At 34.9% G+C, this 27,659-nt stretch overlaps 4 protein-coding genes across 6 annotated transcripts in view; 2 read left to right on the top strand and 2 right to left on the bottom strand.

Moving 5' to 3' along the window:
• Positions 1-1,581: 1,581 nt before the first annotated feature.
• Positions 1,582-25,048, bottom strand: LOC120329245 (uncharacterized). 3 transcript variants are annotated; one of them, XM_039395809.2, is made up of 4 exons: positions 24,788-25,048; positions 8,721-8,903; positions 5,946-8,170; positions 1,582-4,827 (listed from the first exon to the last, which is right to left on the bottom strand). In XM_039395809.2, exons 3-4 carry the CDS (start codon positions 6,174-6,176, stop codon positions 4,234-4,236), a joined length of 825 nt encoding a protein of 274 aa, XP_039251743.2. In that variant the 5' UTR covers positions 6,177-8,170; positions 8,721-8,903; positions 24,788-25,048; the 3' UTR covers positions 1,582-4,233. The 3 variants fall into 3 exon arrangements, 2 of the variants coding, with proteins under 2 accessions (XP_039251743.2, XP_077975061.1); XM_078118935.1 differs by lacking the exon at positions 24,788-25,048 and adding an exon at positions 9,236-9,343; XR_013479740.1 differs by lacking the exon at positions 1,582-4,827 and adding an exon at positions 4,879-5,168.
• LOC144430395 (uncharacterized) lies at positions 11,783-18,956 on the top strand. The gene is made up of 3 exons (XM_078118324.1): positions 11,783-13,220; positions 14,074-15,781; positions 15,993-18,956. The coding sequence occupies exon 3, from the start codon at positions 16,536-16,538 to the stop codon at positions 18,954-18,956; it is 2,421 nt and encodes an 806-aa protein (XP_077974450.1). The 5' UTR covers positions 11,783-13,220; positions 14,074-15,781; positions 15,993-16,535.
• Positions 18,991-23,651, top strand: LOC144430547 (uncharacterized). Its single transcript, XM_078118555.1, has 2 exons — positions 18,991-23,034; positions 23,246-23,651. The coding sequence occupies exon 1, from the start codon at positions 19,146-19,148 to the stop codon at positions 22,482-22,484; it is 3,339 nt and encodes a 1,112-aa protein (XP_077974681.1). The 5' UTR covers positions 18,991-19,145; the 3' UTR covers positions 22,485-23,034; positions 23,246-23,651.
• Positions 25,049-27,138: 2,090 nt separating the features above from the next.
• The window catches only part of LOC120329230 (uncharacterized), a 7,404-nt gene continuing 6,883 nt past the window's right edge, over positions 27,139-27,659 (bottom strand). The window contains exon 11 of the mRNA XM_039395789.2: positions 27,139-27,659. This exon is cut by the window's right edge and continues 903 nt beyond it. Coding sequence (XP_039251723.2) covers positions 27,222-27,659 — 438 coding nt within the window. The 3' untranslated portion in view covers positions 27,139-27,221.

The raw sequence follows: 27,659 nt of genomic DNA, 5'->3' as shown, positions 1-27,659 counted from the left end.
CTGAGTCAGTAGGTCCAGTCTAAACTTAAACATAAATAAAAGACATGTATATCTTGACCATATAATAAAAAATGTCATTCGCAAGTTATCAACATATCGAAGACAAAAGACGTGAATATTCCTGAATCAAGCACATTTGATTGTTTTATATCACATTAAAAGATTATACGTATGATAGTTTTATATGGGATGAATATATTGGAAATGTCATAAAATAATGGCTCATGACGTCATGATTCATTAGAGAGATTAATCTGTATACAGCTTCATACACTTGAAACAGATGTGCCTTACATAAGTAATCAACCACGATATAAGATTCACGTGACCAGCCTAAGTATTCAAAGATTCATCGTTACACGTTCTGGATAGCGTTCCAATTCCCTTCACTGCTCCGAGTTGGGTAAGTATCTTGCAATATTCGTAAAACCGAACGTTTGCAAAGTAATAAATTAATCAAATTTCGATATTGTTTACTTATACATTAAATAATTTATTCACCTTTACTCCAATTGAAATCAATTCATCAACTGCGCGATCAATATTTTTCTGCTTTCGGCTACTAACAACGACATGAGCTCCATTCTGTCCCAATCGTTTGGCAATTGCAAGTCCTGTACCATCCGTTCCTGCAGCAACAATTGCCACTCTTCCTTCTAGATTTCCAGCCGAGGACATAAAACGCGGAGACGTCACCCGCCTATATTTTGAGAAACTTAAAAGACGATACATTCGGAATTTACAGCTAACCCAATGTGGCCTATATGGAATAAAAGCAAACAATTAGAAACACGCTCATTGCTGACTGTTTTTTTAAGCAAATAAAGATTGCACACTGTGACTGTTGTTTCGTTATTTGCAAATAGTTTTCATGTGTCAACGCTCTATGTTGAGTTTAACATTTCAACATCTGTGGTCATGCATACATAACCTTAAGCTTGCTTTAGACCCTGCCAAAACAATTTTCATACTCTGGAGTAAATATACAGTAACTTACAGTATTCAATTTTGATATTCGTTGGAGAATTACACAGCTATATATATTATATTTGTAAGTCATTGTGTTGATCTCATTTGTGCTCTAATCAATATTTTCGTTTAATGAAAGACATGTTTCATACCTTGCGAACGCCCATTTAGTTCTCAGTATAGTTGTGATATATCATCGTCACGAAATAGTCAGAAATAAGTCTGTATATATCAAACTTGCAATCACGTATGTGTAGCGGTCATGATTTTAGCTAGACAGTGGCCGCTCTTAGTGTTTTGCTCATGTCACTGAACTGGCGACTGTAACTTGGACATTGAACCCTGACCACTTCGGCGTTGTCGCGAATCTCTTTTGGCGTGAGCCTTTTTTTATTGAATTTTTATTGAATAAAAACAATATTGCAATAAACAATATTGTTCAAAATCAAAAAACAATATATAACAATATCATTTCAGATCACTCTATATGACATGAATTATAGAACACTTTAGCAGTAAACAATATTAATAAATTCCATAAACCATTCCGTAGATAATTTTGGATTTTATACATAAAAACATAGAAATAAATAAATAGTAATATTACTCGAGTATTTTTTCATAACATGAACATAACATTTTTAATCAAATTATCTTACAGAATAAACATGATTTTTTTTTTTTGAAAATCTCAGACTTAAATATATATTACATAAAGACTATAAACAAATGAGAAAAAAAAAATACCACAGTTGTCAGGTTTTGGCTAAGTAATCAATGATTATATAAAGAAACGCTATTTTGTATTGTGTATCAGGATTTTACCATTTTTCATTGCTATGTATTTCTCATTGTTTCGAATATCAGAAATGAAGTTATAAAAAACATCAAGAACTAGTTTACGCTTTTGAATCAGGCATCTATATATAAAGAAACGTGCAGCTAGCTGCACACAGTTGATGAGTTGGATATCAGGAATGTCATCGAAGCCAATAAAACATTCTTTCATTCCAAGATTAAAATCCAAGTTTTCGGTCCTAAAGACAATCCATTCGTCTATGTCAGACCAAAATTCACTGGTGATTGGACAATAATAAAATAAATGCAAAAGGGTTTCAATATGTAATTTACAAAATTCACAGAGGTTTGTTTCCACTAGTCCGAATCCATATAAAACATCATTCAGAATTTTAGCTTTATAAAAAAATAATTCATTTGAAAAGATCTATGTTTTGTTTCAATAGTTGATAAATATGAGTTTGTGAAATACTTATTCCATTTCACACAAGGGATATTGAAATATTCCTGCCAAAAGAATTTTTCTGGTATATATTTTCCCTATTTCGTCGTGAGTCGGTTGGAAATTCGTATCTCACCAATCGTTTGGGTTAGTATCATCATTTAGGCTTAGTTTACATTTACATTCAATAATCATGATTTTTCTTGTTTCGTTAAGTTAATATTTGTTTGAAAGCACTGTATTTCACCGGATTTCGATTTGACTGCTATTTCGACAATCTTTTGACTGTTTCTCATACTAACTTATACAAAAATCAACATCTTTTGGACAATCGTTTCGGATTTTGAAAAAATCGATTAGATAGAACCGCGTCGACAAAAATGAAGTGCTTATACAAACATCTATTCCAATAGATCAGGACGCGCACATTATTATTGTATGGTACTGCAGCCGTTATAATATGAATGCTGCGCCAAAGAAAATTCGTAGTAAATTGCGAGAAGCTTACGCAAGGTAAAACTGGCGTTTCGTAACTAAACGACCGAGATTATTTGCAAATAAATCAATATATACTAAAATAAGTTATAATTTATTTGGGTATTTACTTTTAAAACTGCCCAAATAATGGCCGACGACGATGCAAGATAATTTGCCAATATTCTTCTCTGCTTCAATTGTGACTGACGTACAATACTATGTACAGCTAACTATTCATGAACAATAGCGCTAGATAGTACAATGAATTTTGACAAAGTTTTCGGCTAATCTATTCGACAAAAAAAAATGAAGATGAGCAATGGGTTCAAGAACTAGAAAAAATTGCAATTGGATACAAGTTGTATCAAGAATAACTATATATTTTATACTGATTCCAATACGAGTTGCTGTTTGGTCCCGATTATGTTACTGAACAAGTTTTGGTCCATGGCTCTTACGGTCTAATATGTGACGAGCTGGCATCGTCTGAAGCCAGATAAGCCTCGAGACCGACGCATTCATCATCCGTTCCAAAAAGTTTCATCGGAATCAAACTCGAAAGATTTCAGAAACGAAGTATCAATTCTTCCGAATGACAGACAATTTATTTGTATGTTTTAAATCAAATCGTTCTGGCTATGCCAGACAAGTTTAGTTTACTTTAGAAAAGAAAAATATATTTATCACCAAATAGTGAAAATGAGTATATGCATATAAAACAATAATATATTTGAACTCAATTTTTTTTCGTTTATTTCGTTGCTACGTATATCATTCCACCTAGTCATATATGAAAGATCGGCATTTATTTTCAATGATCCAGGGATTAAGAGTAAAGTTGCGTTATTGGTTCCAAATGATTTACCCAGGTATAAAACCTGATGAAGAACTATCTAATTACTTTTTTTTTATTGGTCACCGCCACCGCGTCACCGGGTTCAATTAAATTCATTCCGATGCAATTGACATATGTTTTTATATTGTGTAACGTATTAAATATCAAAACACGAAAATAACAAGTTGTTAAATCCCTGAGTTCGAAAGTACAATCTCGACATAAGCGCAAATAAAGGACATGCATCTTAAACAAATTAAAAAATGTCATTCACATAAGTTATCAACATATTGTAGAAGTAAGACGTTATGAGTCCCAAAATAAACAAATTTATTTGTTTTATATCACACTAACAGACTGATTGATGGTATGATATTGAATACGTATATTAGAAGTGTGATAAATCAATGATTATGAAGTCATGATCCATTAGTAAGATTACCCTTTTATACAGCGTTAGTCCGTGGCTCAGTTGCATGATGAACAGATTTGTCTAACAGACGTAATCGATCACGATATAAGAGCCTCGTGACCAGTCTCAGTATATTTAGATTCACAGTTCCACGACGACGCTGGATAGCGTTCCAACTACCCCCACTTTTCAAGGATGAGTAACGTCGAATTCTATTTGCAACTAAATAGTCTTGAATAACATCGCATGATAATGCATTGAAGTTTGTTATAATAGAATTTTTTGCTCATTCATTGGCTCTCACGGTCTGCTATACAACCCTCCAGCAATTACGAAATTCTCCCCTGTGACGTAACTAGCATCGTCTGAAGCTAAATAAGCCGCAAAGCCGGCGCATTCATCAACAGTTCCAAAACGTTTCATCGGAACGTAACTCAATAGACTATCACGAAAAGGCTGGTTCTGTTGAACTTTTTGAAAAAACGAAGTATCAATTCCTCCAAAGGAGACACAATTTATTCGTATGTTTCGATTCATTAGTTCTGGCGTAAAGGCACGAACCATGGCACTGATCGATGCTTTGGTGATTGCATAAGCTCCTGGTATAAGTTGAGATGTATAACCAATAATGCTTGACGTTAATATAATAGAACCTTGGTGCTCACTTTTGGTCATATGAGGAAATATTTCTTGTACGATCTGAAAGTTAGCTTTGATATGAAGGCCGTATGTTTTGTCAAGAACGCTTCCTGGAGTTTCCATAATGTTAAGAAGATGGGGATTGACTCCAGCATTCTGAACAAGAATATTTATGGAACCAAAGTCTTTCATTGTCTTTTTGATCAAATTTTGTCTTTGCTCAGAATCAGCAACGTCGCATGGTATTCCTAAAACCTAAATAAAAGTTGAGTATCTAAGAGTGCTTAATTTTAATTTGGTTGAGTAGTAAATCGTGATACGTGGGTATAATGTTCACAATAAGATCATACAGTCAGATAGCAGGTGAGCAATTCATGCAGTGCCAGAAAATATTTACTTCTCATTAAAATTCAACATGTTCCTCCCACTCTCAGCAACAAGAACATAATGATAAGATACCATACACAATAGTATAATAATGAATGGACATTTGAGAATTAGCATGTCATATTCGTTCATGAGTGAATCATAGTCAATAGGATCTTAGTACAATCTTGAATAGCTTTCGTGGCTGGACGAAAATCGAGATCGAAATTCTAGAATGAAGATAAAGGAAATTGATATAAACTTTTATATAAGGTCGGATATTTATTACACTTTCGGGAATAATTTTGTTATTTTAGTAAGATTTAAATGTTGTTTTTAAAATTAATAATATTAATCGGATTGAAATATTTAATTCTGTCTCTATTAGAAATAAACCGTCGTAACGTGTTTTTACTCGACATAATTGCGTTGAATGACGCCGAGCCATTTCTCAATGACTAACCAGTTTTAATATAATTTATCTCGGTGATTATGACATTTTTATGAATTGGTAATTAGTATATAAGTTTTTCAATATTCACTGATTGATTATCGCGTAGAAAGTATCGTATTCTACTCCGATCGTGTTCTACAGTGATAGTATAGGGAGAAGAGATGCAAGTCTTAGGAGTAAAGACTTCAAAAGCTCGATTCCCGCTGTATTAAATTGGTCGATACGAGAAAGGCAATACATAAAACGAATGCATTATCACTGTTGCGAAACATAATGTGTCATATTTTGTGAAATGTTACATGCTATTAATATGAAAGGGTTAAATACATTATAATCCATAGTTACACAATGCACATTCGCTACAATAGGAAACTGGAAGCTGGTAAAAAAGACATTGTCTCGTCAAAGTGTCTAACAAAGACATGGAGATCAAAATACTCTTTCTTACCTCTAAACACTTTTAATCAAGAACCTTGCAATATTCGTAAACCGAACGTTCAAATTTCAATATTGTTTGCCTATACATTAAATCAAATAAATAAAATTTATTCACCTTTATTCCAATTGATTTCAATTCATCAACTGCACGATCAATATTTTTCTGCTTTCGGCTACTAACAACGACACGAGCTCCATTCTGTCCCAATCGTTTGGCAATTGCAAGTCCTATACCATCTGTTCCTGCAGTAATAATTGCCACTCTGCCACCAAGATTTCCGGCCGATGACATAAAACGCGGGGACGCCACCCGCCCATATTTTGAGAGACGTGAAAGGCGATACATTCGGAATTTACAGCTAATCTTATGTGGCCTATGTGAAAAAAGAGCCAGAGCTATAAATTTCCTATACTCTGGACTATAACTATTCAGTTAATTGTGAGTATCGTTGAAGAATCACACAGCTGTACTACTTTTGCAAGTCCTCGCGTTGATCTCGCTTTCTTCTCCGATTCAGTTGTGGCTGGTGTACAATACTATGTACAGCTAACTATTCGTGAATAATAGCGCTCGCTTGATAATACAATGAATTTCATTATTTGACGAAGTTTTTGACTAATGTATTCGAAAAAAAAAATTGAAAAAAAGGTAAAATGAGCAATGGTTTAAAGAACTAGAATAAAATTGCAATAGTATACAAGTCGTAACAAGAATAAATATTTTTTTCTGTTTAATTCCAATACGAGTTGCTGTTTGGTCCCGATCATTTTACTGAACAAGTTTTAGTCCATGACTCTTATGGTTTGCTATACAACCCACCAGAAATTACAAAAATCCTCCCCTGTGACGTAACTAGCATCATCTGAAGCTCAATAAGCCGCCAGGCCAGCGCAATCATCAGCCGTTCCAAAACGTTTCATCAGAACTTTAGGGAACAAATGTGTATTTGCTGTAATTTCTGTATTTGCTGTTGTTTCTGGCTATTTCTGTTGCTCTATGATCTGATCTTATGAAGAAATACTCCTGGTTCCGAATACATGTATTGCAATTGTATATTTACACATACAGTTCCAAGTCATGACAGTTCAGAACAGTTCCAAGTCATGACTGATAAGTCAGACATAATCTAAGTTTCACTGCAAGCCCGACTTCGTTAATTACTTTGCAGACATGTTTTTACAGAGCTTTTTTTGAAGCCGTGGCGTCAAACGCTAGGCAAAAATATCACCAAAACGAACAACAATACAATAATTGACGGGTCATTGAGCATATAGTACCTCATCACAAAATTCGGTTTCCACCTTTTTTGTTTGAAAAAGCATTTATTTTTTTTTAGTAGGCCATAACCCTAATCTGCAATTCTAACAATTTACTTTGCGTAACCTCGCTGGCAAAAATTGATCAGGTCACTTTTTGCATGTTATCCACGAATTTAATGCATATTATTTCAGTCGCATTGACATTACATTATACTTTTCAGAACAAGAAGAAAATCAAGAAAAACAAGAGAAAGTGTTTAATATCACATTCACAGACTATAAAAGAGGTTCAAATATTTAGAAATACGTAACACGCATATTGTTCACAACGATGCTCAAATATATACTGGACACGGAGACCACAGCAAAGCAGTAGCCTACCTTGGTAACCGTACATTTGAACCCATGTGTTTATCCGCGAGTTCAATCTATATGCGGGTGCTAAAACTCATGGGTTAGGGTTAGTATGGGTTCAAATATCCGCAAACCAAAAAATTTTCATAGGTGCAATTGTACGCAGATATAATTGTCATGGGTTCAAATGTACGGGGTTCAAATGTACGGGAACCGGCTACCTCACTTTTTGTAGTACCGGTAACGTCAAAAACGTTCTGCGTTTGTGTAGCACGAGAGATGTCGAAAATCCGCTACAAATAATTTTGAAGAGGTCATCACAAAAAATTTCGAAATGAAAAGCGAATTACATAAATCCCACAGAAAGTTTTGAAATATATATATTAAAGTGTCCAATAATTAAATGCGGTAAAATAATGGCTTAATTAGAAGTCATTGCTTGTCACACATTGTTATTTGTAGCTTTACACATTGTTAATAAGAATAATGAAAAAACGTGGTCACAATAAACTATAAAAATGTCAATTCAAATTTATTTCCTCTGATGTTTTCAAGCTGCAAATGCACATAATAGAGTAGAAACGAGATTTAAAGCTCCACCAATACATGCCAAAATGAAGCTATATCCGAACGCAATTGCTTTAGTAAGGTATAACTTTTTAATTTTTCCAGAATCTTCAACCAACATCGTTGCAAAGATAATGATTCCAGCGACAACAAAGAGTACTAAATATAAAAAAAATAGTTTCATTCACTCTCGTTTACAAGATTTCGCTGAGCAGATAGTAAAATGAAATATATTAGGGTTAGGTAAAATACGCGAGATCAGAATTTCTTTAAAAGCACACTTTTCTGTGATTTTTACTCATTTTTAAAAAATCGATAACCATCCAGGTTTTCAATCTTTTCCACACTGAATTACGTCCAAAACTGTATGCAGCGATAATTATATATGACTAAAATACTCCATAATTGCATTAAATCATGTCATTACGAATTTAATTACCAGTTAAAATGCAGTGAAAAAAATTGGTTAGCGTTTTTGTGCTAATTTTAATAACTGTCCTAAAAATCAGGTATATATGGTTCCTCGTCTCAATTGTGCACTCTAGTTTGAAACACACACAAATGTTCCGGCATTCACAACTATTTAAAACCACGCAGTCAGTATTCTGAGTGACTCTCCCGACCTTCAAACAAATGCAGGGTCGGGTGCATGCAATGTTTTCCTGGGAAAAATATAGTAAAAAAAAACTAAACTAACGACAAAACTAACCCGAGAAAGCGGATGCAGTTAACGCTAATAAATTCCCACTCAAAAGGTTCTTGCGAGTGCTAACAACCAGGATGACAGTAGATAGGAAAGAAAGAAACACAGCCCCGCCCAGTGTTCCAATACAGACGTTAATTGCTACGGAAACGTCTTTTGCGGATAGCACATGATAACGAATCCATTCACCTGCAATTTAGTGAAAAAAAGATTGAATTATTTTGGGGCATATGTATATATATATATGTTTTATTGCTTTTCCAAAATGTCCACGCAATGAAGTAGCAGACATGACTCAAATGAGTTTGGTAACTGGATGCAATAGGAGTGAATTGGGGTGGTAAAGTACCAGAAATTTTGGATAGCAAGATACAAAAATCTAACACGGATTTACGACGTAATCAGAACGTGACTGTTCATTTTAAAGCCATAAATAGATGACAGATCACATTGATTTTTACAATGTTACAATTGGACAAATCACTTTATACTTGTAGGCTATAATATGTTTTAAATCTTACTCTGGGCCACACATACTGCCATTGGGGAATGAATCTTCCATCGAAAAATTGCGTCGAGAATATATTTACTCATACAATATGTCATAATGATGTTGTTTTTCCTACTTCACTTTTGTATAGGCTTACCATAAATCTGAAACAAAAAACCGGGACGGTGCGATTTGGCAAACATTCGGTTGATTGCCAGTCTTTGTAATATTGAAACGTCTACCATGCCATTGCGGGTATATACGGCTGTAAATCTCTATACTGATCATTGAATTAGAGAAATCACAAAAAAATATTTTGTATTATTTATTTAGTTTAGACCAAAAGTATTTGTTTGCAGATGGAACCCTTCTCAAAAATTCTTGTTTTGATTTTGTCATAAAACTGATAACAAGAGACATCACCATTAAATTTGCAGGTTACGAGTGCTTTTATATTTTCTTCTGGCATTCTGAACCTGCTTCCAGACCAGAAAATTTTAACAATGGAGAAAAAATCTGTTCAACAGATGCCGATGTTCCGGCAAACAAAATGAACGAGTTTCTGCAAATTCGAAATGCTAATATTTCTGTTAGAAAAAACGTTAAACATCTCTGTCCACTTAAATTCAACCGCAAAGTAAGCCAAATTGCATTTGGACCATGCTCAGATAAAATCTCTTTATCAGTATTCGTCGAAAAGTGCATCTCTATTCAAAACCTGACTAGCTAACCAAACATATCATTTATCAATTTTGCAAACCAAACACTTTAGTCCAGTTTAAATCACCCTTCGAATTTGTCCATATGTGGGGCCTGGGGAGCATTGTAGACTTCATCATGCAGCTCTATATACCGCAAACATTCTTTTTAAATACAGTTACATCGATTTCGCCAAAGCGTTCCAAGGATTCCAGAAGTACAAGTGATTGCGACGGAATTAACATTCTTCACCCTTTTTCCTTCAAATTTAGCTTCACCTCTGACATCTACGGCAGGGGTCGGCAACCTTTTGTCGTTCGCGGGACAAAATTAAGGGTTGTGAGTCATTGGCGAGCCGTACATATTTTTAGAAAGCTGAAACCGAACGAATGATACTTTTTATAATAAAAATCAAGCAGTAATACATCTTTCGAATAGAATATAGATTTATTTCCTCATTGCATCGCAAAAAATTGCATTTGAATATTTTCAGCGCCATTGAACCCTTTGCACTTCGCATCATTTTTCTGCGTTTTGTTGCCATTTGTCTAATTATAATTAAATTATAGGCTCATTAAACGAGTAGTTGTGAATTATATACTTGTTAGGTTATAATATAATTTAGTTTAAAAAATATAATCGTCAAAACGGCTGAGAGCAAAGAGAGCAAGTATTCAGTAAAAGTTTTGGCGGTTTCCCTGGGTAAAGATTTGAGTTCTAATAGTTTTATCTTCACACCAACATTGTTAGCGAGAATCATAACGTGTTTCTAATTTGATGACGTTTTACGTTGTTACGCAGACGTTGCAAACGTATCGACGCAGCATTATTGCGACAGAGTCCTGTTTCTCGATTAATCCCGGGAATTCTAAATTATCGTCACGCTGCTTCGATGAGTTGGCATCTTCTGTCTTGTATCCAGTGTAATCTATTGCGCTAGTAGTTGTTCATCGTGTTTAATATTGGGTTTACTATTCGCGGTTAGGATAAACGATTCGAATTGAAGTTATTAATTGGGTTTAAAATCAACGGTTTATACTGGAGTTGTAATATAATGTAGGGATACAGGTTAGGGTTGTAATATAGTCCAAATAGAATGATAAATGGGTCTCCCTAAAACCAGGCACTTGCGAATTCAGGCACTTTTTCAGGCACCATTTCAGGCACTTTGATATTTTTTATTTTTACCTTACGTCATTGGGCTTTCCAATTTAACTGACAAGATAATTAGACTTTAAATAATTTTTTGCATCCCTATATTGCAATAAAACAATATTATTTCCAATTTATTAGGGTATAAATAATTTTTCAATAGTAAAATGTGGCAACATTGATTACAAAATATAGAAATTAGGCACTTGTGAAATTTCAGGCACTTGGTCATAACCTATTTTACAATGTATCTGATTACTCTAAAGCAGAAAATTAAATATATACACTTTGTATGGTTGAATTTACAACATTTTGGTAAAATACAATACAGTTTGTGACTGATGAAGACGTGTCATATTTCGCAAGTGCCTGATTTTTCATTTTTCTCGGTGACAGTTGCCATATTTTTTCGCAATTATTTTCTTAAATTATTTGCGTCAGCACTTACTATTCTTTGCTTTCTAACGCAAATTCATTGTTCCACAAAGATTTGAGCGTTTTCAATATTGCAATGAGCAATACCATTTGACAACATATGGTCAACCATCGTACTTTCTGGATTTATTTGAAATTGAATATGAATAATAAAATCTGGCAACCTCAAGCACAAAATACTAAAACCAGGCATTTCGTAAATACATATTTCTCGATGTTTTTACTTACTTTGAAGCAGAAAACTAATATATACACTCTTTTGTATGATTGAAATGACGTCTTTTTGGTAAAAAACAAAAACGATTGGGACTGGTGATGAGGGGTCAAATTTCGCAAGTGCCTGATTTTTCATTTTTTTCGATAACGGTTGCCATAAATTTTTGCAACAATTTTTCTAAATTATTTGCGTCAGAACTTACTAATCGTTGCTTTTTAAAATAAATTCCTAGTTCTACAACAATTTCAGCGTTTTTACAATGAGCAATATTATTTGACAACATATAGATAACCGTGGTATTTTTTGGATTTATTTGAAATTGAATAGGAACGATAAAATCTGGCAACCGCAAGCACAAAATACTAAAATCGGGCACTTGTGAAATTTCAGGCACTTTGTAAAAAACCATTTCCCGATGTTTTTGATTACTTTAAAGCCGAATATCCAAATATACATATTTTGTATGACTGAATTTGGTATTTTTATTGTCCAAAACAAGAAGAACTGTCACTGGTAGGAATGTGGCAAATTTAGCAAGTGCCTGATTTTTTGGTTTTGTCAATGGTAGTTGCCATATCTCTATAATTTTTGTCTTTTTTTTTATATGTTGTTTCCCTATTGCGTTTTTTTATAAAAGTCAATGTTTGTATGAGAGCTCCACTTAGCATAAATGGAATTAAACTTTTAACATCAGTATCTACATCCGGAAATCGGTATTTAATTAAACCGATCACGCTTTTGCAAAACTATTTGAATATTGTAAAGTTTGAATGACATTGTGTTGTTTATTTTTATTAATTCAAAAGTATGACATATGTATTATTTAAATACGGGTTTAAATTTGACAGATCTGTAGGGAATATTAGTTATTCAGACGACATCTTTATAGTAATGTTCGGAACCCTTGAAATTGGTTCAAAACTTCTTCTAATTTGTTATAAACATTTCGACGTAATATATTACCCAGGTAGTAGCAATCGCATCGTTATAAACAACCTAATTTGTCTTCTGGCAAAATATTAGTTCGAAATTCCAGTTTTAATTGTTATCGGACGACGATTTCAATAATGTAATTTGGCCTATGACTTCATATAAACTACATAGCAGAAACAATTGACTTATGTCGTATAGAATCTTTTATAATACGTATCCAAGTCACATTATCCCCTAATAGAACATAATTTACCGTTCACAAAATGTATAAAAGCCTGTGCAAAATCTATATTGACAACCAGCGGTGTTCAACCACGGCTACAATTAAGATATTCAATCACTTGCTGTTGCTGTTGTATAATATTCTTTACAACCTGAGGATCTGACTGTAATATCTTTTCATGGATAGTTTATGGAATGGATTTCATGGATAGTTTACGTAGAATTATTTGTACATTATTTCATGCTGTAACAGCTAACTGTAAAACACGTAGTTCCTAAATAGGAAGAATGGCTACAGGATGGTAAATACGAAATGGCAATGTCACCTAAACAAAATTCGCTCGGCGAATGACATCAGGTAGCTGATATGCCCAAAGTTAGGCTTAAAAGCATCGTTAAACGAATGTTACAATAAAAATCCTTCAATATTCAACACGCCAGTAGTCAGTCAACGAATTTTTTTGCGTTATTCAAAAAGTTGCAAATATATAAAAACGTAAAACAGTAAATGTTTTTAATGTCACAGAAGCCGTATTGAACTCTCGATTATAGATCTTTCTTCATCAGTAATTGGGGATATAAATTTGAATTTAAATTTATTAAGGAGATAAAACATTAAAAACACTTCACAAAGGAAGTGTATGAGTGAACACTAATCGAAGCTTTCAGTTTGAAAATTATTAGAAATATTGAGTATCCAATGAAAATCCTTACTATTTGTTCTATTTTGACATGATATGATTTACGTATCTTGCAATCAGGTAAAACCACAGATCTAAGAATTGAAAATTTTAAATGTCAGTTCTGAAATTAAACATGAAAAGGTTTTGTGTATATTTTCCTACTTTTATATGTCGGGCGTATAGTTTCTTCATGTCGCGAATGAGCATCAGAATAGGTTGTGCAGAAAATGGTGCTCCCGTAGTATGTGCACAAAGTTGGCACACAACCCGAACATAGTATGTGTACCAAGATAGAGGTATTAGGTTGTGCGCCATCTTGGAGCACATAGGCTACTACGGGAGCGCCCTGAAATAACCCACATTTGCAACACCGACTTACCGAATACAAATTTTACACTTCCACAATTTCGCTTTCGATACTTTCTCACATGTATCATGATACCAACGCTTGCAAACGCAGCATTGGTATTGTACGTGCTCCCGTATACAGTTCGCACTTTAACAGACACTCCAATTATTATTTTCCAGAAAGCAAAATTCATGCATCGGAATGTCAGAGTATATGAGTGGCGACGATGCAGTGCGACAACGTTCCAAATGTGATTGAATTTTTGTTGACTCCGCCTTGTTCAATCTTCCATTTGGGCGTTTTGAAGAGCTATTTACTCACTTCAAATATAAATACTTGCACCATCTTCGGGCAGACGTCGAATTGAAATTAGCAATAAGAATAGCACTCAATATTCATCGGATTGTCTTAAAAACATTTTACCGAGAAAGCAAAGTATAGTAAGTACTAAGTTCTGACGAAAATGATTTTATGAAAAGTATTGCAAAAATATATGGCAACTGTAATCGAAAAAAATGAAAAATCAGGCACTTGCGAAATTTGACCCCTCATCACAAGTCCCAGTCGTTTTTCTTTTTTACCAAAAAAGACGTCATTTCAATCATACAAAAGAGTGTATATTTTTGTTTGCTGCTTCAAAGTAAGTAAAAACATCGAGAAATAGGTTTTTACAGAGTGCCTGAAATTTCACAAGTGCCTGGTTTTAGTATTTTGTGTTTGCGGTTGCCAGATTTTATCATTCCTATTCAATTTCAAATAAATTCAAAAAGTACGATGGTTAATTATATGTTGTCAAATAATATTGCTCATTTTAAAAACGCTGAAATTGTTGTACAACTAGGAATTTATTTTAAAAAGCAATGATTAGTAAGTTCTGACTCAAATAATTTAGAAAAATTGTTGCGAAAATATATGGCAACTGTTATCGAAAAAAATGAAAAATCAGGCACTTGCGAAATTTGACCCCTCATCACCAGTCCCAATCGTTCTTGCTTTTTACCAAAAAGACGTCATTTAAATCATACAAAAGAGTGTATATTTTAGTTTTCTGCTTCAAAGTAAGTAAAAACATCGAGAAATAGATTTTTACGAAGTGCCTGAAATTTCACAAGTGCCTGGTTTTAGTATTTTGTGCTTAAGGTTGCCAGATTTTATTATTCATATTCAATTTCAAATAAATCCAGAAAGTACGATGGTTGACCATATGTTGTCAAATGGTAATGCTCATTGCAATATTAAAAACGCTCAAATTGTTGTGGAACAATGAATTTGCGTTAGAAAGCAAAGAATAGTAAGTGCTGACGCAAATAATTTAAGAAAATAATTGCGAAAAAATATGGCAACTGTCACCGAGAAAAATAAAAAATCAGGCACTTGCGAAATATGACACGTCTCCATCAGTCACAAACGGTATTGTATTTTACCAAAATGTTGTAAATTCAACCATACAAAGTGTATATATTTAATTTTCTGCTTTAGAGTAATCAGATACATTGTAAGATAGGTTTTGACCAAGTGCCTGAAATTTCACAAGTGCCTGATTTCTGTATTTTGTAATCAATGTTGCCACATTTTAATATTGAAAAATTATTTATACTCTAATAAATTGGAAATAATATTGTTTTATTGCAATATAGGGATGTAAAAAATTATTTAAAGTCTAATTATCTTGTCAGGTAAATTGGAAACCCCAATGACGTACGGTAAAAATAAAAAAATATCAAAGTGCCTGAAATGGTGCCTGAAAAAGTGCCTGAATTCGCAAGTGCCTGGTTTTAGGGAGACCCTGATAAATGCTGTTTCTTGTATTTAGTCACATAAGTTAATTTGTATTTACTTTGGATTATAATTTGTTGAATTGAGTTGCCTGGAGATCCTAAACATTCGGTATGTAAATATTGTTTTATCTTGTATGATTTATTCTGTATTTGGTATTGTGAATACTATTTTATCCTATGTGATTTAATCTGTACATAATTGTGACATATGGTTATCTGCTAATTAATGTGAATTGTTATTGCTTGTAAAAATGGTAATACTGTTATATTCGATTAATTGTGCCATATAAGCTATTTAGTTTTATCTATTATTTTGGCAGAAAACCGTTCCTTTGCGTTCCATTAACAACGTTCCTTTACGTTCCTCATACCCGGTATCAAGAGTTACGTTACGTTCCATTAACAACGTTCCGTTTCCGGTACCCGACAAGTTCTAATTTCCTGATTCATGTTCGAGATTTGATTTGAAGTGTCTGTTGATTGTTATTAAAGATATTCACCGATTTCAAGTTGAATTATATTGGGGCAGCACTTGAAAGGCACAGAAGAATCTGGCGGCACTTTAACCGCTGTTTACAGACTTTAATTGCTTGAAAGCACGGACTAGTTGTAACAATTAACCGATATAGGTTTGGGGTCAGGACTGGGGTACTGGGACGCGTTTTTGAAGTCTCCAATCTCTTAATGTGCGTGAGAAGTAACCAGGCTACATAGAATCGAGCGCAACAATAAAGTTTTCGAATGAAGGAAAACTGAAGTTTTCTATTTCGAAATCAAACCAGAGTATTGTAAGCAGCAATTGAAAGATATCAAACTTTTCAATTGATCCTAGATTGAGTGAAGAAAGTCACTTAAAAGTCGAAATGGCTGCAAAACCAGTTTCACAAGAAGAACTGGAACGTTTATTGGCTGATCTGAATGGTCAGTATAGATCAGCAGAAGAATTGATGTTGAATCCAAGAAATAAGGAGATTCTACACTCCCAAGTAAAAGAAATAGATGCAATGTTTGTGGAGTATTCTAAAGCTTATGAAGTACATGTTGCAGAACTGCCAGTAGATGAAGAGGCTCAAAGAGTAGCTAAAGAATCTTTCCAGAGAGGAAGTTATGGATATGAAGAGTTCAAAGCACATGTTGAAGAGTGGCTTTCCAGACAAGAAAGCACACAAATCGTTGAGAATCCTCCATCAAAACCACAATCTATAGCTAGTAGAAAATCATCTAATATGTCAAGACCTCGATCTGCAAGGACAGCATCGAGTTACAAAAGTACAAGTTCCAGTTACAAGAGAACTGAGGCAATAGCTGTCAGAGAACTTGCAAAATTGAAAATGAAGCAACTGTCAGAGTTGGAACAGGCTGAACGAAATACTGAAGAAATAAACCAGCAAGCTGAAGAAATGAATCAGCGAGCTGAAGAAAAGAAGCGAAAAGCTCAAGAAATAAAATCAGCATCGGAGAGAGAAATAAGGCGATTACAAGCTATACACGAATATCAAGCCGCATGTGTAGAGGCTGAAGTGTGGGAAAGAAGCTCTAATCGCAATGAAAGGGTACAGTTTCAAGAAATAGATTCTGGACCACCGATAGCACAATTGGTAGAATGTGAAGCAGCACGGGCTGAAGTAAACACACCTCAAGTGGGTCAAACCAATTGTATTGTGCCTCCTAGAGAGCCACAAGTTAGATTATCCCTGGATCCGGTCCAGGAAGTGGTAGCGGAAGTGATGAATCCCGTTAATCAAGAATTTCGAACTAGACAAGGTGGAATGAGACAGGCTAATTTGGTGAGTCCTGTAGAAGTACCTAATATGCCATCACAAGATGTTGGCTCAATTCTTGCTACTATGACATCTACAATGCGTGACATGGTAGATTTACCTAAACCAGAATTACTTTCGTTTCATGGTTCTCATGAAGAATATACAAGATTCATGAATAGTTTCAGGATAAATATTGAGAACAAGATTTCAGATGACAATCTGAGACTTACTTACTTGCAACAGTTTTGCAAAGGTAAAGCAAGAGAATTGATTCGTCAATGTTCTGTATATCCTCCTACAGAAGGATTGACTTTAGCAAAGAGACTTCTAAGAGAAGCTTACGGAAGACCATTGTTGATTGCCAGAACTTATATGGAAGAGTTGGTACATGGTCCAATGTTGAAACCAGATGATCGAGATAGTCTTCTGGATCTTTCTCATAAAATGGAAGAATGTTACCTAACGCTGTCGCATTGGAAGCAATATTCAGATCTAAATAATTTTGACAATATTGCGCAACTTTCATGTAGATTACCCCTGAAGTACCATAATAAATGGGAAGAAGAGGCAGCAGATTATGAGAATAGAAACATTGAACTAAAATTTGAACATCTTTTAAAGTTTGTCAAGAAAGCAGCAATTACGGCACAATCATCGATGGGCAAAGCTATGAGAGCTCATAAAGAGAGGGAAAAGGCTAAACACCCTCAAAAGAAGAGAATTTATGCAAATTCTACTTCAACAAGTGGTGATGGCAAACCTGAACAATCTACCGAGAAAAAAGGTACATTTGTGAGAAATAGATACAGATGTGTTATCTGTTCAAAAGATCATTTTCTTATTCATTGTCCAGAGTTTGAAAGAAAATCTGCAAGTGAACGCGAGGCTACAATTCGTGAATTTCATATTTGCAGAAACTGTTTATACATTGGTCATATGGCACGGCAATGTCGTAAGAATCCTGCATGTACTGAGAGAGGATGTGGTGGCAGACATCATAGAATGCTTCATCGAAATGTTGCAGATACTAAGCGAAAAGAGCAAAGTACAAGTTCCGCTACTCAAACTGCTACATCGGGATCGACCTTAACAAACTATACCAGAAATTCAGCTGGAGTATACTTGAATATAGTTCCAGTGAAAGTATCCTCACCTCAAGGTAGAGAAATTGAAGTATACTGTTTCCTAGACGAGGGAAGCACCTCTTGTCTATGTGATAAAAGATTGATGGAACTTTTAGAGATGGATGGTGAACCAATGAGTTATTCCATTACTACTGTAAACACACCGAATCCACAGAAACAAGATGGATTCGCTCTTGACTTAACTGTTAAACCACTGAAAGGGGAAGGTTGTGTGACATTACATCGTGTGCTCACTGTGGATGAAATTCCGACAGTACCAAATAAATTACCTAAAAGGATTGAATTACAAAGGCATGAATATCTCGAGGGTATTGAATTTCCAAAATTACCAGATGAAAGAGTGATGCTCATGATTGGCGTGAATGTACGTACCTGAAGTATTCTGGGTAAAAAAAAAAAAAATGAAAGGCGTGGTACTACAAATGAACCAGTTGCAAAAAGAAGTATTCTTGGTTGGTCACTGGTCGGGCCTGCCTTTAATAAAGCTTCTCGGAATGAAAGTTTTCATGTACAAGTAAATCTTGCTGAAGTGAAAAGAGAAGATCTTCAACAACAAATTCGAGAGATGTGGGAAACGGATTTTAAAGATATATCATTGACTCCCACACCAACATTGTCAAGAGAAGATAAGTATGCATTACAACTGATGGAAGATAATATAAAAATGGTGGATGGACATTACCAATCTTCGTTACCATGGAAACCAGGATGTCCTGAATTTCCTAATAATCGTGATGCAGTTATGAGAAGAACCAACAATTTGGGAAAACGCTTGTTGAGGAATGATGTTTTAAGGGACAAATATTGCAGTACCATGGCGGAATTTATAAAGAAAGGATTGGCAAGGAAAATTCCTGCTGCTGAATTTGAAGCACCCATTGGTAAAGCGTGGTATCTTCCTCATCAACCCGTTACATCAGAACAGAAACCTGGTAAAGTACGCCTGGTATTTGATGCAGGTGCAAGATATTTGAACACATCACTGAATGATCAATTACTGCAAGGTCCAGATATGGCAAATGGATTGTTATCTGTTTTGCTACGTTTCAGAATGTACAAATATGGTATAACTGCAGATATAGAGGCTATGTTCTTACAAGCTCGTGTAACGCCTAGGGATGTTGATGCATTGAGATTCCTATTTTGGCCTGATGGAGATTTGACAAAAACTCCTGTCGATCATCAGATGTTAGTGCATTGTTTTGGAAATACATCAAGTCCATTTTGTGCAAATTACTGTTTAAGGAGAACTGCAGAGGATTTTGGAAAAGACTTCCCATCAGATATAAGTGACAATATCAAAGATAATTCATATATAGATGACTTCCTACTTGGAGCAGATAGTATATCTGAAGGGAAGAGAATTGTCAAGCAAACCTCAGAACTTACTGAATGTGGAGGTTTTCATTTAAACAAATGGAGGAGTAATTCAGAAGAAATTATTTCTTGTGTTCCAGAAAAGGATAGAGCACAAATTCAAGCGAACGTAAATTTAGACCCAAATCGTGTTGAACGAGTTTTGGGAGTTGTGTGGTTCGTGGTAGAAGATTGCTTTGGATTCAATACAAAGCTGAAGCCAAAACCTGATACGAAAAGAGGAGTTCTAGCAATTTTAAGTTCCGTATTCGATCCCATGGGTATTGTATCACCTGTGATATTGCAAGCAAGACTTATATTCCAAGAGTTATGTCGCCAACAATTGGGATGGGATGAAACTATCGGAGAAAATGAACAAATAGCATGGGAAAGCTGGACTAAAGCAATTCCAGAATTATCAGAAGTCAAATTACCAAGATACATTAAACCGAATTCATTTGGGGTTATTGTTTCACAAGAATTACATCATTTTGGCGATGCATCACAAGTTGCCTATGGATCAGTTTCATATTTGAGGTTATCAGATGAAAACGGTCAAATACACTGTTCATTTTTACTTGGAAAATCAAGATTGTGTCCTATCAAGACAATATGTTCACTTCCACGGCTGGAAATTACAGCTGCTGCGCTTTGTGTGCGAGTGGATATGTTTTTAAGACGTCAATTAAAATTTGAGAAGAATGTTAAGTCTATATTCTGGAGTGATAGCACAGCTACTATCCAATCAATTTACAATTCGTCGAAAAGATTTCCTACTTTCATAGCTAACCGATTAGCAAAAATTGAAGAAGGTTCAGAGCCACATCAATGGCGTTATGTTCCAAGTGAATTGAACCCAGCGGATTATGCATCCCGTGGAATGACAGCAAAGAAATTGATTGCAAAGAAATCATGGTTACAAGGACCAGAATTTCTCTACCAGAATGAAGAGAACTGGCCACAAATGCCAGTTAAGTTACCACATTTACCATTGGAATTTATTCAGAAAAAGCCAATGAATGTCCTAATTAATCTAGTGACAGAGAATGAACCATTGGACAAGTTCATCAACTATTATTCTTCATGGTATAAGTTGAAGAAAGCTACAGCATGGATTATCAGATTCAAAATTTATTTACAAGCTAAACCAACTGTTCAAAAGGGTGAATTGCAAACAGAAGAGTTGAGAAGATCCGAAAATGAGCTGATAAAGTATTTACAAAATTGTGAGTTGAATAAAGTTATTGCAAAGTTACAAAATTCTGATGTACAAGGAAAAAGTGTGCTTAGAAATTTGAAAATTGCACCTTCAATGCAAAAGTTGAATCCTGTTTTAATTAATGGAATATTGAGAGTGGGTGGAAGATTGCAAAACGCACCCATAGAATTTGATTTGAAACATCCAATAATACTGCCAAGTAACCATCACATCACACAGTTGATTGTCAGAGAATACCATAAAAGTTCACATCATTGTGGAGCAAGTCATACGTGGAATTTGCTGAGACAGAAGTTCTGGATTATCAATGGAGCTGTTGTTGTAAAGCGAAATATTCGTAATTGCATTTTTTGCAAAAAGAGAAATGCTTCGATGGGTAAGCAATTTATGGCTGACCTACCTAAAGAGCGTGTGACACCAGATCAACCACCATTCACATGTGTTGGAGTTGACAACTTCGGACCGTTGTTGGTGAAGCAAGGAAGAAGTTCTGTGAAGAGATGGGGCTTGATAATAACCTGTGCAACAACTAGAGCAGTGCATTTGGAAATTGTGCATAGTATGGATGTCAATTCATTTATTAATGGATTAAGAAGATTCATTGCCAGAAGAGGCAAGATGTCAACCATTATTTGTGATAATGGGAGCAATTTTACAGCTGGAAATAAAGTATTGAAGAAAGAAATTCAAATTTGGAATTCCAGTAAAATGGGAGAATTTTGCAGACAAAGTGATATCATATTCAAGTTCAATCCTCCCACAGCTTCACACTTTGGAGGTTTCTATGAAAGACTCATCAGATCAGCAAGAAAGATATTGACTGCATTATTGCATGATCAATTGGTTACTGATGAAGCGTTGTCTACTATATTTTGTGAAGTTGAAAGTCAATTGAATTCAAGACCACTTACACCTATTAGTATGGATCCTTTGGATGAAGAACCACTTTCACCAAATCATTTATTGTTGCTGAAGCATAAAGCAAATTTACCACCAGGAATATTTGACAAGAAAGATTGTTATGCGAGAAGAAGATGGCGTCAAATACAATATTTGGCTGACCAATTCTGGATAAGATGGTCCAGAGAAGTACTTGTCAATCTACAAGCTCGACATAAATGGTTGAAGAAGGAAGACAATTTCAAAGTCAATGATCTTGTGTTACTGGTTGACAACACAATACCAAGAGGGAAGTGGTTGACTGGCAGAATTATGGAAGTTATACCAGACAAATTTGGAGCTGTCAGACAAGTGACTGTCAAAACTTCTCATGGGTTTTTAAGAAGACCAATAGCAAAACTTTGTATGATTCAGAGAGCTGATGAGTAATTCATTGTTAGTTGTATTACTTATTTGTGATGATTCTCACTTTTTCTTTTTGAATTGTAAGATGTATTCTCTTCGTTCCTACATTTGGGGCGGGGAATGTTAGCGAGAATCATAACGTGTTTCTAATTTGATGACGTTTTACGTTGTTACGCAGACGTTGCAAACGTATCGACGCAGCATTATTGCGACAGAGTCCTGTTTCTCGATTAATCCCGGGAATTCTAAATTATCGCCACGCTGCTTCGATGAGTTGGCACCTTCTGTCTTGTATCCAGTGTAATCTATTGCGCTAGTAGTTGTTTATCGTGTTTAATATTGGGTTTACTATTCGCGGTTAGGATAAACGATTCGAATTGAAGTTATTAATTGGGTTTAAAATCAACGGTTTATACTGGAGTTGTAATATAATGTAGGGATACAGGTTAGGGTTGTAATATAGTCCAAATAGAATGATAAATGCTGTTTCTTGTATTTAGTCACATAAGTTAATTTGTATTTACTTTGGATTATAATTTGTTGAATTGAGTTGCCTGGAGATCCTAAACATTCGGTATGTAAATATTGTTTTATCTTGTATGATTTATTCTGTATTTGGTATTGTGAATACTATTTTATCCTATGTGATTTAATCTGTACATAATTGTGACATATGGTTATCTGCTAATTAATGTGAATTGTTATTGCTTGTAAAAATGGTAATACTGTTATATTCGATTAATTGTGCCATATAAGCTATTTAGTTTTATCTATTATTTTGGCAGAAAACCGTTCCTTTGCGTTCCATTAACAACGTTCCTTTACGTTCCTCATACCCGGTATCAAGAGTTACGTTACGTTCCATTAACAACATTCCGTTTCCGGTACCCGACAAGTTCTAATTTCCTGATTCATGTTCGAGATTTGATTTGAAGTGTCTGTTGATTGTTATTAAAGATATTCACCGATTTCAAGTTGAATTATATTGGGGCAGCACTTGAAAGGCACAGAAGAATCTGGCGGCACTTTAACCGCTGTTTACAGACTTTAATTGCTTGAAAGCACGGACTAGTTGTAACAATTAACCGATATAGGTTTGGGGTCAGGACTGGGGTATTGGGACGCGTTTTTGAAGTCTCCAATCTCTTAATGTGCGTGAGAAGTAACCAGGCTACATAGAATCGAGCGCAACAAACATCAGGTAAAAAAATAACGAACCACAACTGGAACAAGCTTTAAATTCTTTCTGTTTGATGCATCGAAGGTTACTGATACGAAACTGGTCTAAAGTAAATCATCATTAGGTTCAGAGGAGAACAGCGGAGCAATTCAATTAAAAACATCGACTCTCATTTATTTCTGGCTAAACGTGCAAAATCAGCGAATCCGCTTATCAGACAGCGGACATCAGAAATTCTAACTGTGTATATTTACAAGTTAATGCAAATTTAGGCTAAAAAAATTAAAATTAATTCAGAGGTGCAGTCAAAACTTTGTGTGATAGGCAAATGTCGGCTGCCAACGACAAAGAATCATCCGAATTTGTTATCGCAAAAAATTGGTCAGTCGAGTCGATGCCTCAATGTTTTGTGCTTCCTGCTTTGGATATGATCGTTGACATCAGAACGACCGTCTTGACTAATAGAAAAACAGATCTGCAATGCGTACAGTGTACCTTTCCTCCTTCAGTTTGCGCAAAATAAGGAAAATCTCCTTTCAACTCATTAGAAAGTTTGTACTTTTTTATGGCATTTCGTCAACTTAACGGCATTGTAGTTAACGCCAGAAAACGCATTAAAACATATACCGATTGTGACATAACAATAGAGCAATTTTTTACTCTCTGAACTAGCGAAGTGTGTCGCAAAACAGTGGTAAATGGGCTGCCACCAATAAAAAAAATTTGTACCAATAAGGAATATGAATTTTTCACCCATGACAGCCGTGCTGACAAACCGGGACATTTGAGTCAACCGGCCGGGACGCCGGGACAGCTCGTCAAAACCGGGACTGTCCCGGCTAAACCGGGACGTATGGTAAGCCTACTTTTGTAGTCTATATTCTGTCAAAAAGTTTCACCCTGAATTTCAGTTATTATATGTAAAATTCATTACACCTTATTTGTTTTTATGTTTATAATGACCTGGACTGCTTCATGCTTCGCCCCAACCACTATTTGCTGGGTCGTAAATAACTCTCATGATTCATAGGTATTTAGTAGAGCCTAGCAAATAAGTAGATTCAACCAATAAAACAACATCAGACATGGTGATTCAATATTGATTGTTTTTGTTTAAACTTTCTAGCATAAATATGTCACAACGTACCTTGCGAAGGAACACAACCACCAGTAGCAGAATTCACTCCACAGATCTGAAATAAACCAATTGATGCCCCAGTTTTCGCAGAATATGCCCAATTGGGCGTCGCAAGAGCTATGAGATAACAAGCGATAGCCAATAACGTTACTACTGCAGCTGCGATTACTGTCTTGTTAACCATGTCCAGTAGGGTTTTTCTAGAAATGCTTTTAGGTATTTTTTATGAATATTAATATATATTCAAATAACAATACTACGCTATTTGCATATTCCTATAGTAACCAAATAAAGAAGAAGATATTAATTAGTTCAATCAGATTAATCAGTGTAAAGTTCATTTTAGAGTAAAATGAAACAAAATTTATCATAAATCAAAATCAAATATTATATTTACTGAATCTTTAATAATTTCCTCCTTTCCAAGAGAAATAAAGGTTTCTTTAAATAATCTGACATTTTTGAGGCGATACGAACGTGTCTCTATTTCAAGACTGCACAAGAAACGTTTTCACAATTACGCTTTTTAAAATACTTAGTTCGTTATCCCACAGTCTTCGTTTAAGTATGCCAACTTGCTATTGTTTTTAAATCAGACCTTAAATCTGGCAAGATCAACTCCAATTTTATAAAATGAAGATAAATATCGTCAGTCGAATACCCAATACGATGAAAATTGAAAATATATTATCATATTGCAATATTAAAAATAATATTAAAGTAGTTGACTACTGGCCTGACTACCCTAACCAACAAAATACCGCGGGTTTTGTTACAACTCATTAAAATCAAACTGTGTCAGGTTTCATTATTTACAAAATATTTCATTCGAAAATGTATTAGGTAGTACGGGTAAATAAAGTTTATTTCCGTGTTGAAACGTATTTTTGCCAACGACTTTGCTATTAAATCGGGGAAACGCGGTCACACATTTATTTTTGTCAAGCGGAGTATGAATGACGCACCATAACAATATGTTGTTGACGTGATGCCCGATTTGAACCATTTTCAGATGATGCACTTATCTATTTGATTCCCCCGAAGTATGCGCACCAAGATGTTGCACAACCTGAACCCCAACCTGAGTTCAGGTTGTGCGCCATCTTGGTGCGCATACTTAAGGAGTTCCGATAATTTCCAAATCACACAACTGCTCCAGTTCTCAAATTCAGTACCCTAACGTATACATACTGTGGTTTTAATGTGAGCTGGAGATGACAGCATAAAATTGATCTCAGCAAACACAAAACATTGGTATACAATTTTCTCACCATTAATATATATCTATAACCGAGAGTGAAATACCTTTATCCGAACATAGCAATGTTCAGGCAGACACTTCAACAACTTAAAATCTTTCTGCTTCAGCTTATTTAAAAAAGGGTACTTCCGTAGTATGTGTACCAGGTTGGGGTTAGGCCATGATTTTATTCCGATTTTCTTTTTTTTAGTTACATTGCGAGTTTGGCACTGTCTGTGTTATCCAAGTGAATATACTTTCTGCCCATAGGTTTCTGTCCCTTCCCAAAACTTGATGTAAAATAGGCGAACAAAATTAGTCACCTCCATATTGCTACACATACTTCTGGAGCGCCAAAAAAGCAATTCACTACATATATGCCCCATAAGGGAGAAATAGACTGTTATCCATAAACGCCTTTAGAACTTTATACAATATATGACAATCTAAGAAACATTTCGAAAAATACTTTATAACCAAATTTAACCGAAATTGTTTGTATATATGAAAACATTATGCTTCACATGAAAAATTCTACAGAATATAACGTCGAGATTTTTAGTTTTCCTGTGAGCTGCCTGCCATCTGGCAGTCGTGAAGATGATTTTCAAAATCAACCATTCCAAATCAATTTTAAAAATAAGACTTCGTACACTTTGTCCCTGGAGGAGTAAAACTTTTCATGTCAGATTAGATATCTTGTTTTATTGCATTAAAAGAAGGAATAACCAAAAAGAATTTAAAAAATAATAATATAAAAAATGTGGAATTAACTAAAAGATAACGTTGTCAGAAACAACCTATGAAGTTGCATTTGATAAGAGCATTATAGAAAAATTTTATCTAAAGATCCAAAATAGTGTCATAAGTTTATTTAACTCAACCAGATTGATGGCGTTTACAACTACTATTGAATATCAATTGTGCATGCGGATAGTTTGTTCGTATTCTTGAGGTTAGTGTCCCCAATAATTCAACCAAAATATTTCTTCTTCTTTTTTTTCAATTCGTAGAAACACTGTTTTAAATTTGACAAACACTCGGACCAACGTTTACCTCCACTATCTACATAGGAGAAGTTGACCCCCCCCCCCCCCCCCCCCCCCCCCCTGTACTGTATCGTTTCACTAGGAAAACGACGATTTCAATTCCGAATGCTGTTCTATTGAAAGGGAATAATCGTTTATAAAAATAATTATGACGTCATAGTGAATCATCAGACTCGCAAATTTCAATTAATGCGTCGTCGTCATCGCTAGCCGGAACGAAACCAGATTTCCTAGGGTCATTTCGACATCGAAAACCCACAGAAAATCCTCCAGATGTGCCGGATACTAGTGCGTCTGGTATTTGTCGAGATGGCGATTCTTTTCTCGAAATTGGGTGCTTTAAAAATTTAGTCGCTAGCCTTTCCTTGAGACAAACATAATCTTCAGAAAAACGAGTTTGAGTGTATGGCCGAAAGCTGTGTCGTGACTCTTTCAGACTCGGGGCGTATTCTTGGTGAACAATCGTTTCTTGAAAATCATTTTGGTCTGCGTATCCTGTATCACCGGTGTTGGGTATCATATCCAGAGGTTTGTAGCGAACAATTGGCTGCTTTGGTTGCGGCTTATTGGACATCACTTGCTTTGTAAAATT

Source organism: Styela clava, chromosome 12 (assembly GCF_964204865.1).
Source record: "Styela clava chromosome 12, kaStyClav1.hap1.2, whole genome shotgun sequence".
Taxonomy (NCBI): domain Eukaryota; kingdom Metazoa; phylum Chordata; class Ascidiacea; order Stolidobranchia; family Styelidae; genus Styela; species Styela clava.
The sequence above is the reverse complement of the archived record's forward strand: the minus strand, read 5'-3'. Positions and strand labels throughout refer to the sequence as shown.